We start from the raw sequence: 12,876 nt of genomic DNA on the forward strand, positions 1-12,876 counted from the left end.
ATTTAAAAAACAAACAAACAACAAAAAAAAAAGCAAAAAAAAAAAAAAAAAAGTAAGCTTTAAAAAAACGGCCATTACCATTTCAGGATAAATGAAGACTACAATCTTCAAAGGCCTGTATGGCTTAAGCTTATCTGCTCGTCTCAGCTACTTTTTTTTACTAAAGATGCTAAAATCTGTTACCTCGGGGGAAGTGAACCCACTACAAAATTAAGTTCAGCATCCACAGGGCTGTGCTGGCCTTGATAGATGAAGGATCGAAACTTAAGATTTTGTTTTAAAAGTACTGATTTCCCTGAGGTCTGTAACAATTTAAGTCATAATCAAGCCAAACAAACAAACAAATCCAATATGAAAACAGAACTAACAACTCTCGCATGGATGTAATATTTTTATTAACAAAAGGAACCCATGGGGTCCAAACAAGAGTACAAAATACAATCATTATTTTTCCTGTGGGTTAAACGGTTACATTTTTAAATAAAAATAAAAAAGTTTTCATAGTTAACTTATTGAAAACATAACCCCTGCCTGTTGTGTTTTTAATGTGCAAAACAAAGAAATCAAAAGGAACGTTCTGCCTGTGATAGGATTTTTTTTGCTATCCAACGCACATTTCCAATTTCAAGATTTTTGCATCAAAAAGAAAATTCTAAGGCAATGGTTTCTTTGTGAACTAAACCAAGGGAGTAAACAAGCAAGTAACAGCAGCTGCATTTTGATCTCATTCCCAGGTATTTCTCTGCTCCAAAGTAGAATCTTTTGCATTCATGAAACAATTTCTTGATGATAAAAAGGTATGCAGGTTCAACCTCCTGCTTAAAGTCAGATATCTGACATCAATTCAGTAAGGCAGATCACACCTTAGCTCCTCTCTCCAGTGCTACAAAATCAGCTTTGCTTCAAGTTTGTGGGGGCACTTCACAGCCTCAGAGTAAAGGGGACCCCTCCTTCACGTGAGGGTTCCTGGAGGCAGGTGCTCTTCCACTGGAACCTGCCATGCATCTCCTCCTCCATGCTGCTTTATTGTGCTCCTTTCACTTTGTTTTGGTATCACAGAGATGGCCAGGTGGCTTAAACTGTAACTCAGAAGTCCAGAAACAATCGAAGATGGTCTTTGTTGAAGTAAAAGCAAATGTGTTTAGACAGCACTTGAATGCACATATCTGTTTAAGAACACACCCCAAAATAAAAACAAACAAAAAAATCACTTAACAACCGAAGCAGGGGATAAAGTTTTGTGACAGTTTCAGTAGCTTAATTATTGGTGTATGTTTTGCAATGTCATTTTATACAGTGGCTTGTAAGGAAGGCGAGGCTTGTGATTTTACAATTCACATTATTTTACACTGAAGCTGATGATTATGGCGCTCACATGATTATGGACAGGTATATCCAGAAGGCTGAAAACCACACATTTACCTTCTATCTGTAGAAACATCCCTGATCAGATGGCCCATGACATTTCAAAGAGAAAATCTAACCTTTGAAGAACTTTTCTATTCCCAGTTGAGTATATCGATTGAAAGAAAAACACATCGTTCTGAGGAGTAAGGTACAGTGTTCTACAAGGGAAGCACCAGGGTGTCCGAGTCAGACCTTTAGGACAAGGTGAAAACTACTCAGCTGCTCTCCAATCTGGGGTGGGCATCACGCCTTCTGCTGGGTGTCCAGAAATGCTCTCAGCTCACAAAACCAACAGATTAGAGGGAAAACAAGGGAGGTGTGACTGTGAGGCGAGGGGACGGCAAGACACTGCTCAGACGTTTAGCAGCAACAATCCTGTAGGTCTGAATATCCTGAGGTTAAATGATAATAAAATATTGCACCAAGACAATAAACAATCACAGCTTATGCAGAATTACTGAAGAATTGGAATAACACAGTGACTGCCACCCGACCTAAGTCTCATGACAGGAACGGGGTTAATGTCTTTTTATGGAAATGTCTGCCCTCTTCTGACCTCGCATTTATTTTGAAATACCCTTTGGTATACATGTAGAAGGTTCTGGCTAATGCTGACTTTATGGGTCAGTGGTCCAGAGCAGACTCGGACTGCACTGTCCCTTGGTCCAGTGCAGACTTGGGGACACATGAGATGAGGCTGCAAATTAGCAGGGACTCCAGTGAGGCCTGGCAGGAGTCCCCTGTGTAGTTATCAAGGCATCCTGTGGATGCGACCCTTCCCCCCAGTTCTTTTTCTAATGTGCTTGTAGGTAGGTCAGACACGCGGCAAACCAAGCATGCATCACGTTAAAGCACTTAAAAGGATAACAGGTAGAGGCCTCAACAAAAAGCATTTTCATATTGCAAGTCATCCTTGCCCCTTGAGCTGTTCTTGGCTCTCTCAAGGAACTGTTCTTGGCTTCGTATACTGCACAGCCAATTCCAGCACCCAGCCACGGAAAGGGTGGAAATGATGCTACTTCATTAGGACCCAGAGAGGCCATGATCTCAAGAAAGGACCTCAGTGTTACGGAATATGGTGGGAAACCATGGAGACCCGGGACCCTGCCAACAGGCTTCTTCCGATTCCTGCAGAGCCCTCGCGTGCGCCCTGGCATCCCCTGAGAGCCCACGCTGCCTCAGCACTCAGGACACTCCAGTGCCTTTTTGAGAAACCTCTTTAAAGACACTCACGTGGTATTTTCTGCCCCCACGGATTCCTTCCCCTCGGGTCAGTGCAGGGGCCCCTCGCGTCCCCCATCACCACCGGGACTCCAGTACACTGACCTTCCACCTCTCCAGTCTCTTTTGAGAGGACAGACGGCCGTGCCATGACATGAACTTGCAGAACCACCCCGTGGGCCCTCTTTACACACATTCCTTCACTGCTAACACCTTCCGTTGCGGTGTTCATTTGTATTGAGTTCATCTTCCCCTTCCCCCCAAAAAAGGCCAGAGGAAAGGCCCAGCAAGCACATCTGGGCACACAGTGATTTCTGGAATACGTTCAGAGAATGAAGGAGACAGGCCGGGCCTCTATGTCACTGGGATGCGGATCGACCTGTGGAGAAGAGCAGAGCCAGGTGAGCCTGGGCCTTCTTTAAGGCGATCCTGGAGTCTACGTGTAGGTGGTTATGGGCCACGCACCCCAACCTATTACGAGGAAGTCCTGCTGGCCACCACTGCTCCACGGTCTCTGGTCTCATGAGACACCCTGCGGGCGACCCCCAGCGCCACACATGTGCCCACAGCGCATTCGGCAAACCCCACAGCATGTGGCGAATGCAACTGATCATCTCTTGCCACCGTAAAACCGGTGTCAGACGCACCCTCCACTGTAGTAACCAGCCATCAGCAGTAGTCACTCACGAAGGCTGATTTACACACAGCTCAGGAGAGGCACAACTTTCCCAGTAAAATGCCCGCCAGCTCTGCATACCTCAGAATAGAGGGGCGGGGGCTGGAACCTGAACTCCTGGATGCAGGCGAACACCGGGCAGCACACGTCTCCCTCGGAGCCGGCCGGGCGCGGGAACGCAGGCACGTGCCGCGAGAACTCCTCCTCAGACACCACGTCGGCGTAGTTCGGTGGAGCTGAGGCAGAGAGAGTTGGGCTGAGATTGACACAGAGGCTGACTAGCGACATTCAGCTCTCCCAGGCCCAGACGTTTCGCTAAATCTGAAGAAAAACAATGGCCATCTCCCCCGCTAATCACGTTCCCGTGTCCATTACAACACAACAATTATTGACTATAGATTTCTCTTTTGTTAAACTACTGACACTGGTCATAGTCTCCCCGCTTGAGACGTGTGTGGTGGTCTCGGCGAACCAGGCAGTGTTGGGAAGTGGCTGCCCGAAAACCCCCACGTCGCTCTACTTGGCAATCTGACTAGAACTGGAATGGGGAGACGCAGAGGTGACCCCCAGTCTGCCAACGGCAATGCTGCGTCATGGGGAGCTTAAACCTCAGCGCCTTCTGAAGAAGGATGCTTTCAGCGCCTTTGTGACAGAAGAGCTGAGGACCGCGGCGGCGGCGAGTGGTCGAGGTGCCGCCCACCCTACAGGCCTGTGCCCCGGACTTCGGGAGGAGGACTTCACTCTGGAAGAGGCAGCTGCCCACCGGTCACGTTACCTTCAGGCTGTTCTGGCAGAGTCAGAGTCCACCAGCTCATGTCCATGAGGAAGTGGCTGGCCACGCTGGAGTTTCTGCTGCCCAAACCATTGTAGGGGATTGTGCCAATGACTAAGGGCAGCTCCAGCATCAACTTTTTAGCACCAGGAATGTGAATGTACACCTGATCCATAGCGAGAGAGAGAGAAAACAACGTCACGCCTCACAGCGGGCCGCTGGACTGGCTGATTCTTCAGTGACAAAAGCGTCTGCCAGTCCGATACAAACTGTCCTGACCCAGGACCACGACAAACCCACCAAATGAAGAGCACGACACAGTGACTATTCTGTGACGCGGTACGGTGGCTTTAACACTTCGCTGTAAGTGGCCACCGTGGCCATAAATAACTAAGTATCTTGTAGACACTTTCCATATATTTTAACGAGTGCCCCTCGGTGCACCTCAATTCATTTGTGTTAATGACTTAAACCCGAGGGAGACAGTTTCTGACTAAAAGCAAAAGCCCATCCTCCTGCATCCACAACTCGCTGCCACGCCGACACGAAATGCCACCGTTTTGGGGGTTACTGTGCATATTCACAGGAACAGGGTGCCAGCTACTGCTCTGTCCCACGCATTTTACATTGACGAAGAGCTTCACTTACAGCTAAGGAATAATCCACCCTGATGATGCAGCAATCCAGGATGGACGGGGTGACAGGCGGGATTTTCAGGGTCTTTCCGTTCCACGTGTCGGTGCTCCCGGACGCGATGTGGCTCCCCCGCACGTTGGCCACCATGTGCCGGACGGTCTTTGTCCTCCCGCTAGCCAGGTATGTCTGGGTTTGGAAAATGGCAGCTTTGGGAACGATCAGCCGAGATGAGCAGTTCTCGATTTCTGCGTAGATGGGAATGGCTTCTCCTGAAAGGAAAACGAGCCACCTTCAGAGACTTGGAAGTCCTCCCCACAGAGGCGTGGGGGCCTCACCTATTAAAAGTTGCATTTCCCCAAAGACATGGAAACAACCCAAATGTCCAAAAGTGGATGACTGGATTAAAAAGATGAGGTCCACATACACAATGGAATATTACTGAGCAGCCAAAAAGATACACACGTGCCTTTTGCAGCAACATGGATGGAGCTGGAAGGGATCATGCTTAGTGAAATAAGCCAGAAAGAAAAGGAAAAATCCAGATGGTTTCACTCATAGCAGGAGTATAAAACAGCAGGGGAGAAAATAATAATAACGAACAGCTATATACCAGACACATTTTGTGGGGGTGGAGTGGGGAATGGGATCAAAAACAGTGGGAAGAGGGAAGTGCACTGGACTGTGGTGATGGCACAGGGTGATTTGGTGATGAGGGGATTACCACTGCGATGGAAACATGCACAAAATGATGTAAAAATAAACTATTATATTATTTAAAAGAAACGTGGCTGTTTCCCAATGTCATCCTTTAACACATGGAGAAGCCCTGTTGGAGAACTGAAATCCAAGTCAGAGAAATGAAAATGATCACCGACAGAGCAGATACCGTTTTCTAATGACTCACTTTTCTAACGTGACAGTGAGCTACCAGTCCTCAGGACAGTCAGTACTGATGAAAGTCAAGGCTCGCCCGTCGGCATGTCCGGGCCGTGTTAAGTGCGAAAGGCCACGGACGAGCCCGCCAGTACCGAGCAGCGCAGCACCGGCCCAGCTCGAGCCAATGTCAAGGTGCGAAGAACCACGGGGCGGCAGGCAAGTGCTGCTGGGCGAGCCGCCCCTCCTGGCCTTTCCCACATGCCGGGGCGGGGAGGGGGCGTCGCCTGTTCAGAATCGGGCCCTCCGCCAACCTGGCTGTGAAAGGCGCTAGCGTACTGCGCCCGCCGGTCTGGTGCCCGCGGCCCCGCGCGCGGCCCCGCGGGGGCTGCGTCTGCCGGCCGCCGCTCCCTTCTGATCACGCTGTGCTGATGTTCTTTTTGCAACACTGAAATTAAATGCTGGGGTTTCCCCGCTCTTCCAGGCTAGTTTTGCTGTTAGGACTGGACGAGCAGAGCGGCATGCCCTGGACTCAACCTATCCACTAAGCACCGTTTAAATAGCGATTATTTGCATTAAGATACAAGTTTATGATTTATGTTTCCAAACAGCAGAGTCCATACATCCCAATGCATGCTCTTTAAAATTACTTAAAATCAGCTAACAAAATGAATGAGTGAGTTTCCATTTGGACGTTCAAGCGTTTCACTTACCATTACAGTAACCTTTTCTTTCGATTTTGGCACTCAGCGAGACAGGCCCAGAAGTGAAACACCAACAGCCGACCATTTTCTCTTGCGTTTTCAATACAGGGGTCTTGAAAATGTCAAATCATAAAACAACTTTAATGAAGCCATTCTAGAAAATTCACTGATCCTAAAATTATTTTCTTCTTTATTAAAACAGTTGTCAAGACTTGCCTCACCAAAAAACCATCAGCTTTCCTTATCTTTATGAGGTATATCAGGAAAAAATAATCAAAACACAAAGCACTAAAGCTCAGGTATTTGTCAGAAAAATCTAAGGTGAATTTTTTGATTCAAACAACCGTGATGCCCTCATTTTTTACCCACAGCCTTCACATTTCTGGGGATGACAGGTCATTCCTTCCAAGAGCCACCGGAAACTGCAGTGGCAAGCCCTAACTTGTCTATTTAACACTTGAAGTGTGACCAGCTCAAGAGAAATGTATGGAGACTGATAGCCAGAATGTACTATTTGTCTTAGTATATAAAATGTGGAGCAAGCAAATGCTCTTTTTTCCTTTAAAATTTCTCTTTCAAAATTTCAAGTGTGTGTCATTACCTTTGGTTTTTGAGTTTTATAAAATGGCAGCACAACTAACATGCCTAGCCTAGTGACCACAACATGCACTAACTAAAAGCCCTTTAAAACCCCCGAGATGCAATTTTTTCTTTAACTTACAGAAAAAAACAATAAAGAATATCTTTCTGATCAAAATAACCCTTTAAAGCATTTGCCACAATGGTTGTAACTAGTTTAGAAAGAGTAGTAAACCTCTCAATTCTATGTACGCTTTTTTTTTTTTTTTTTAAGACTAGATATTTAACATCATCGATGAGCAAAACCGGCTGTAAGTGGGTGCTGAGAAGGAGCTGTGAGTGAGGTCAGCTGGGGATGACACAGGGCGTGGCCATGGCCACAAGGAAACCAGGGTGTCTTTGTCACATCTTCACAGGCTAAAGGTGAGCGTTCCAGAATACCCTATTTCAATTTTGTGTGAAAATAGAGTTTGACAACTTTGAACTCCTGGTTCTCTTTATTTTCTTCTCTGTAAAAACACTGGCTAGAAAAGGAAATCGGCAATGCTACAAATTCATCTTTGTAACACCAGCATCATGATGGGAAGTTTAAATTATCCCAGTATGGTCTGTGAAGTAAAGAATCATTCATTCATATTGAAATGAAGAACCATTAGGTCCTGGTAACTATCATGAAAGTACAAGGTATAATTTTATATTATTCTGATAATATGGGTGTAGATAAAAGAATCCAGCTCATTAGCTCCCATCTTGCCTATTCTGTTGTTACTTATAGCCTCATCTTTCTTATCAGGCTACAGTTTTTCTGGTGATGATTAGAAGTTCAATGCTTTAATGTGGCCAAATCTGTCATAAGGAAATGATAAGTGAAAGGAGCCCCACGGCAGCTGCACGCACTTGCTTAATGCGGGAAAATGACACGCAGAACGGAAGCCTCCAGCACAATGGGCTGCGCTTCAATAGCAGGCTGTGCCTGATTGATACTCTTCCGTAATTACGCTCCTCAGCCTGCTATTACCGAGGACTTGGGAACGCCACAGCTCTCTGAATGTGGCCGCACTGGTAAAAGGAACGACTTTCTGTGTGCATGTTATTATTATTAAGCCTCATTAATGCATTTCAAGCCTGCATAACTTTTTGGCAAAAGCAGCTCTTAAACAACAGGGACATAATCAATAGTATTAACACACACAATTACTAATTTGTTCAACCTAGAATCACATATTTATAGCAAATGCCTATGGGTTACAGGACTCTTCAGAAACTGACAGGCCAGACGACTGTGGAAATGGCCACATGTGGCACCCCTCTGGGAGACGGGGGAAGAGGAAGTGCAGGTGGAAGAACTTACTAGTAATGCTGGGGTGTTGACATCGACGTGACTGATCACCTGGAGCTCTCGCCTGACGCTCTGGTCGGGGGCCTTGGGCCGTTCCAGAACCGCCCTCACACAGTACTGAATACTTCCATATTTCCCGGTGAAGGAGGTTACCAACGGCCTGAAACAAACCGAAGAGATTCACTGAGGTCATTTTTCAGTTAAATAAAGCCAGGATAAAGACTCTTGAAATGTCTTTATACAGATGTCCCCAACGGCATCTGTAGCCTGGGCTGGGGACACTCAAAAGACAGATCGTTCCACAAGGAAAAAAACAAAAAAAGATAAAAAAATCTTCATTGTTTATCAGAAATTCAAATTCAAAATGTCACAACGTTTCACTTACTCAGAAGGCAGCTGAAAGCTGAATGGAAACTCGTGTCTTCCTGGCTGTAGTAGGAGGGTTCCTGCCCCTAAGGAGAAGCAGACAGTTTATTTCACTCAGGGAGCAGATGATGTGCTTACAAGCTAAGTCAGATTTTCTTTAAAGGACGTCCTCGTGGCTGGAATATCCAAGGTATTCCGAAAAGTTCGGGAAGCTGACACTTGAATCTACTTTTACCAAGCTGAATCAGTTTCAAACAAGGTATATAGCATCTACCTTCAAGCAGACCGACCACGAGAGTAATTACCACGAAGTGCCAGCGCCCAGAGCTCCCGCGTATAATGTGCACACGCGTATACACACATGTGACACTGTTCGCCTGGACATCGGCTCTTGCACTAGTGTGCGCACACTAACGTTAGTGTTAGTCTACCATGTGACCGAACATGCCGATGCCAGATTCCAACTGATTTAGAAAAAAATGGATCCACTTCATTTTTTGTACCACAAAAATCAGATTATGTATTCTTTGGACAAAGACAGAAAAGGAGGTGAAAAGTTACTTGGTATGTTATGAATTTTGAGTCTAATACAAGAGTCGAACCAATAAGACAAATTATTAAGCAGGAGTGGTGTACTGACACCCCAGCTCTACTGATGAACTGGGATCTTGGTAGGTAACTTGGGGTGCAGAACAGGCTTTGCTGTGACTCCCTCCTCCTTCTCTGAGTCAACTAGCAGCTGTTTCTGGCAGAGAGCGATCCCTGACTGTGAGATGACCAGGATGCAGGGTGAGGATGGACCATGAAGGGCGGGGCTGCTGCTGGGGCCCCGGGGACACAGCCTGCACCCCGCAATGCGGAGTCAATGGCAGGGCTGTCAGTGTTGGCTCCGTGGCGCTCCGAGAGAGTTATAAACTGCCCCTTGTGTTTTGCTCAAAAGAGATTCAAGTTTTAGGAGGGATGATTCAGCTAAAGAAAGGGCCACATGCAGATCAAGAACTTGTTTTGAGATGCGCCTGGTTGCTGGATACAAAAATGAAAATGACAGGGGATGCCAGTATCAGATTACATCCACACCTAATTTAGAAAAAATGGATCTACTTCATCTGACTTAATAAAAATCAGACTATGCACTCTCTGGTCAAAGGCACGCATCTGTGGGTAAGGCCCACCCTGATTACTGGTTATTGGCCCACTAGGTCTTTGGGATCTAACTGTTTTCAATGTGCAATATGTTGTTGGAGGGGGAAGTATTTTGCTCGTTAGTTCATGAATGCAGAAATCTCCCACAGGCGGGTGACTTGGAGGTAAAGTGAGTCAGTCACAGGGTCGTGAGGTCACGTTAATGACAGTGGCAGAACATGTCCCGGCCTGGGTGTGCCAGTGCAGCGCCAGCCCCGGGTGCCTGGCGATGTGCACACAGTGGCTCCTTTGAAAGACTCAGGCCAGCCTCATGCTACTGAGAAGCTGGGATTCTAGATTCTGAGAATCACAGCATTCTCAGGAAACCTAGAATGACAGTTGTAATCATTAGATGACTATTCCAAAGTTCTTTAAAATGTCTAAAAATGCAGATTTCGGCTGAGTTATAAACTTTGATATCAGGCACTGGTGGGTATACGGATTAGTCACCTTGACTGTCAAACAGACCTGCTGGAGGGAAGATCCGTAGACACCTGCACACAGGTAATGGCCAGAGACTGACGGAGCCCACGGAGGGGTGTGGACCGTGAGGATGAGGCCCACCGTGGAGGCAAGAGCTGGCAGGACATAATGGACTGGGTTTTGATGAAGGGACAGCAGGAAGGAGGGGGTGACGGGTATGTGTGGAGAAGACAGTTGCCCAGGGCATTGCAAATGAGTAAGAGAAAGATGATGTTCATTCTATCACATCAACCTGGGAACTACAACATTTAACAGGAGAGTTTCAGCCACTTCAGACGTAAACAGGGGACAACGTTGAGAAAGGTGGTAAGTATGGGTTAGGTATTTAAAAGGTTCACAAGCCAAACCCAGCCCTGCTTCTCTCCTCTCGCTTATTACTTCTGCCACAGGCACAAGGACTGCACGTCATCAGAAGTCTCACCATTCAGTGCTACGGCCAAAAGCAAACTCTAGACGCCGGTGAGAAGTGGGCGCCAGAGACCTTCCAGAGGCACAGTGGGCTCAGGAGGGACTCACTCAGGATGGCCAGGCACTGATACAGAAGCTTTGCTTTGTCTCTACAGTTCTCCATGACAGATGAAGAATAGACATTGATCACGAGAACTACCCATTAGTGGGCAATGAACAAAGCTAAGGGAATACCTGGTGATTTTAGAAAACAGAGTTCTCCAGTCCCACTTTCTTAAAATCTGAATTTCTGAAAAGTCTCTTCAGGTACCCGAAATTCAGCTGGTTTCAGAATAAAACCATCCTGAGAATCTACAACTAGATAGTTGCTAATTTTTCCAAGCTACAGATATTAGCTACAGTTGTTTTTCCACATTGTGATCAACTAATACAAGCTATAACTTTTAAGAAAACACAGACTTGGCCCATATTTGTTATACATTTTATAACAATTTATTTAAACTAAGTTTAAGCATTTCATCGCTTCAACTTTAAAAAAAACAAAGTCAACAGAGCTGGTGTATCAAAACACGGTTAGCCTAGATTTTACTAAAATAAGTTCTGATTGCCAATCCCAGGTCCAAATGCTATTGATCTGACGTCTGTTTACTCTGCAGTCATGGGCCCAAAGACACAAAATGCCAAGTCTTTTGTAAAACCAATTCAAGTCTTCTCCGAGGCCAAGTCAGCCATCTTGCAAACCTGTGCTATCTGCTGCCCGGGGGTAGGTGTGGGCTGATCTGGAAACCCTACAGATGAAGCTGGGATCCAATGCACTGCCCTTGCTAATCCAAAGAGAGCTTTGTTTCCAAAAACGTTTTCCTCTTTACAACTTTTGGGGTCACTTGAGGATTTAACTGCGGATAGTCTACCTCTCAAGAGCAGGGCCAGGCAAGGCACTTCTTCTGTTGACTTGAAACACAGCAAAGGCAAATGCATTTTTACTGGGGGTGGGGGGGGGGCTCTAGCCCCATTTTTCTTGTTAAGATAAAAGCTGAAGCTGGCCCTCCCTGGTGGCGCAGCGGGTTAAAGCACAGCACTGAGAATCTGAGGCCACTTCCGCGTGAGTTCGATTCCCGCCTGCCGCCTGCCCCGGAGGAGACCACATGGCGAGCCAGACCTCTCCTGACCCGCCCACTGCTTCCCTCAGCAGTGTACTTCGTCCATCTGCCTGTTCTGCTCCCCACTCTGTCTCTGGTGAAGCCTCTCACCGCCCCTGAGCCTCTGGCCTGTACCCCAATTCTGTATGCACAAATAAATAAATCTTTAAAAAAAAAAAAAAAAAAGCTGAAGCTGATGAGACAGGGGTAAGGAGTTTCTATGAAATGATCAAAAACTGAGGCTACCGGTAGTAGTTGCAGGATTAACAGAACCAATTTTTACACTTTTTAATGAAACACCTTGTAGTGGGTTCCCAAAGGGCAAATCAGGAAAAGCCTACACTACTAACTGGGTTTGCCAAGAGCAGCTAGCAAGGTCCATCTTTCCTGCACCAGGCCTGGTCTATGAGGGTGGAGTGAGGTGGAAGGAACAGGAAGCAAAGGAAACAAAAAGCAGCAAAGGAAACAAAAAGAAGCAAAGAATAAAGACAAAGGAAATAAGGTAGAGGCAGAAGTCTCAGGAGACCAGCTCTCCAGGGAGGGAAATCGCCTATGAGTGAAGGCAAGAAAGCCTTCCTTTGAGCTCCAGCCACTCAGGAACTACTTCCCTCTTCTCCAGATTGAGGTTTTGCTAATTCATTAGGGACCACGAACACGGATCTAGGTCCTGGATGGGAGGCAGGGAAAGCCCATCAAACAGCAAACAGCACAGCCTGGAACCTCGCACTCGGTCCCACTCTCCAGTCCTCAGGCCAGAAGGGACAGTACCTAGATTCCGGATCTAGATTCCTGACTGCTCATCACTAGTTCCAATGGCAACGGCTCACTCCCCGAGCCTCCTAGGAGGTCCAGAGTCCAGAAGCTGGTGGCGCCTGAGGGACAAGCGGACAGAGCCACAGAACCACTGCGCACAGTCTCCCCGGTACCAGGAGGTGGGGGTCGCACACATCACTACCTGCACCCTTCCCGCAACCAAATCGATGCCCGCAGGATGGGTGCCACCCCGAGGCCCGCCCCTGCCCGCTGACGGGTGGGCATCCTCCGGGCGCGCGCCCTCCCAGCCACCCCCGCAGCCCGTCCCGGAGCCTCGC

General features: G+C 47.1%; 1 protein-coding gene across 1 annotated transcript in view; it reads right to left on the reverse strand.

Annotated features, from left to right (window-relative positions):
* Positions 1-376: 376 nt before the first annotated feature.
* The window catches only part of ARRDC4 (arrestin domain containing 4), a 12,939-nt gene continuing 439 nt past the window's right edge, over positions 377-12,876 (reverse strand). Inside the window, exons 2-9 of the mRNA XM_004692963.2 lie at positions 9,352-9,415; positions 8,593-8,659; positions 8,220-8,367; positions 6,299-6,401; positions 4,725-4,981; positions 4,080-4,242; positions 3,386-3,540; positions 377-3,007 (exon numbers count right to left, since the gene is read on the reverse strand). Of these exons, the coding sequence (XP_004693020.1) occupies positions 2,954-3,007; positions 3,386-3,540; positions 4,080-4,242; positions 4,725-4,981; positions 6,299-6,401; positions 8,220-8,367; positions 8,593-8,659; positions 9,352-9,415 (1,011 nt within the window). The 3' untranslated portion in view covers positions 377-2,953. The remainder of the gene's footprint in view (positions 3,008-3,385; positions 3,541-4,079; positions 4,243-4,724; positions 4,982-6,298; positions 6,402-8,219; positions 8,368-8,592; positions 8,660-9,351; positions 9,416-12,876) is intronic.

Source organism: Condylura cristata, unplaced genomic scaffold (assembly GCF_000260355.1).
Source record: "Condylura cristata isolate star-nosed mole 26May11 unplaced genomic scaffold, ConCri1.0 scaffold00035, whole genome shotgun sequence".
In the NCBI taxonomy this organism is placed as follows: Eukaryota; Metazoa; Chordata; class Mammalia; order Eulipotyphla; family Talpidae; genus Condylura; species Condylura cristata.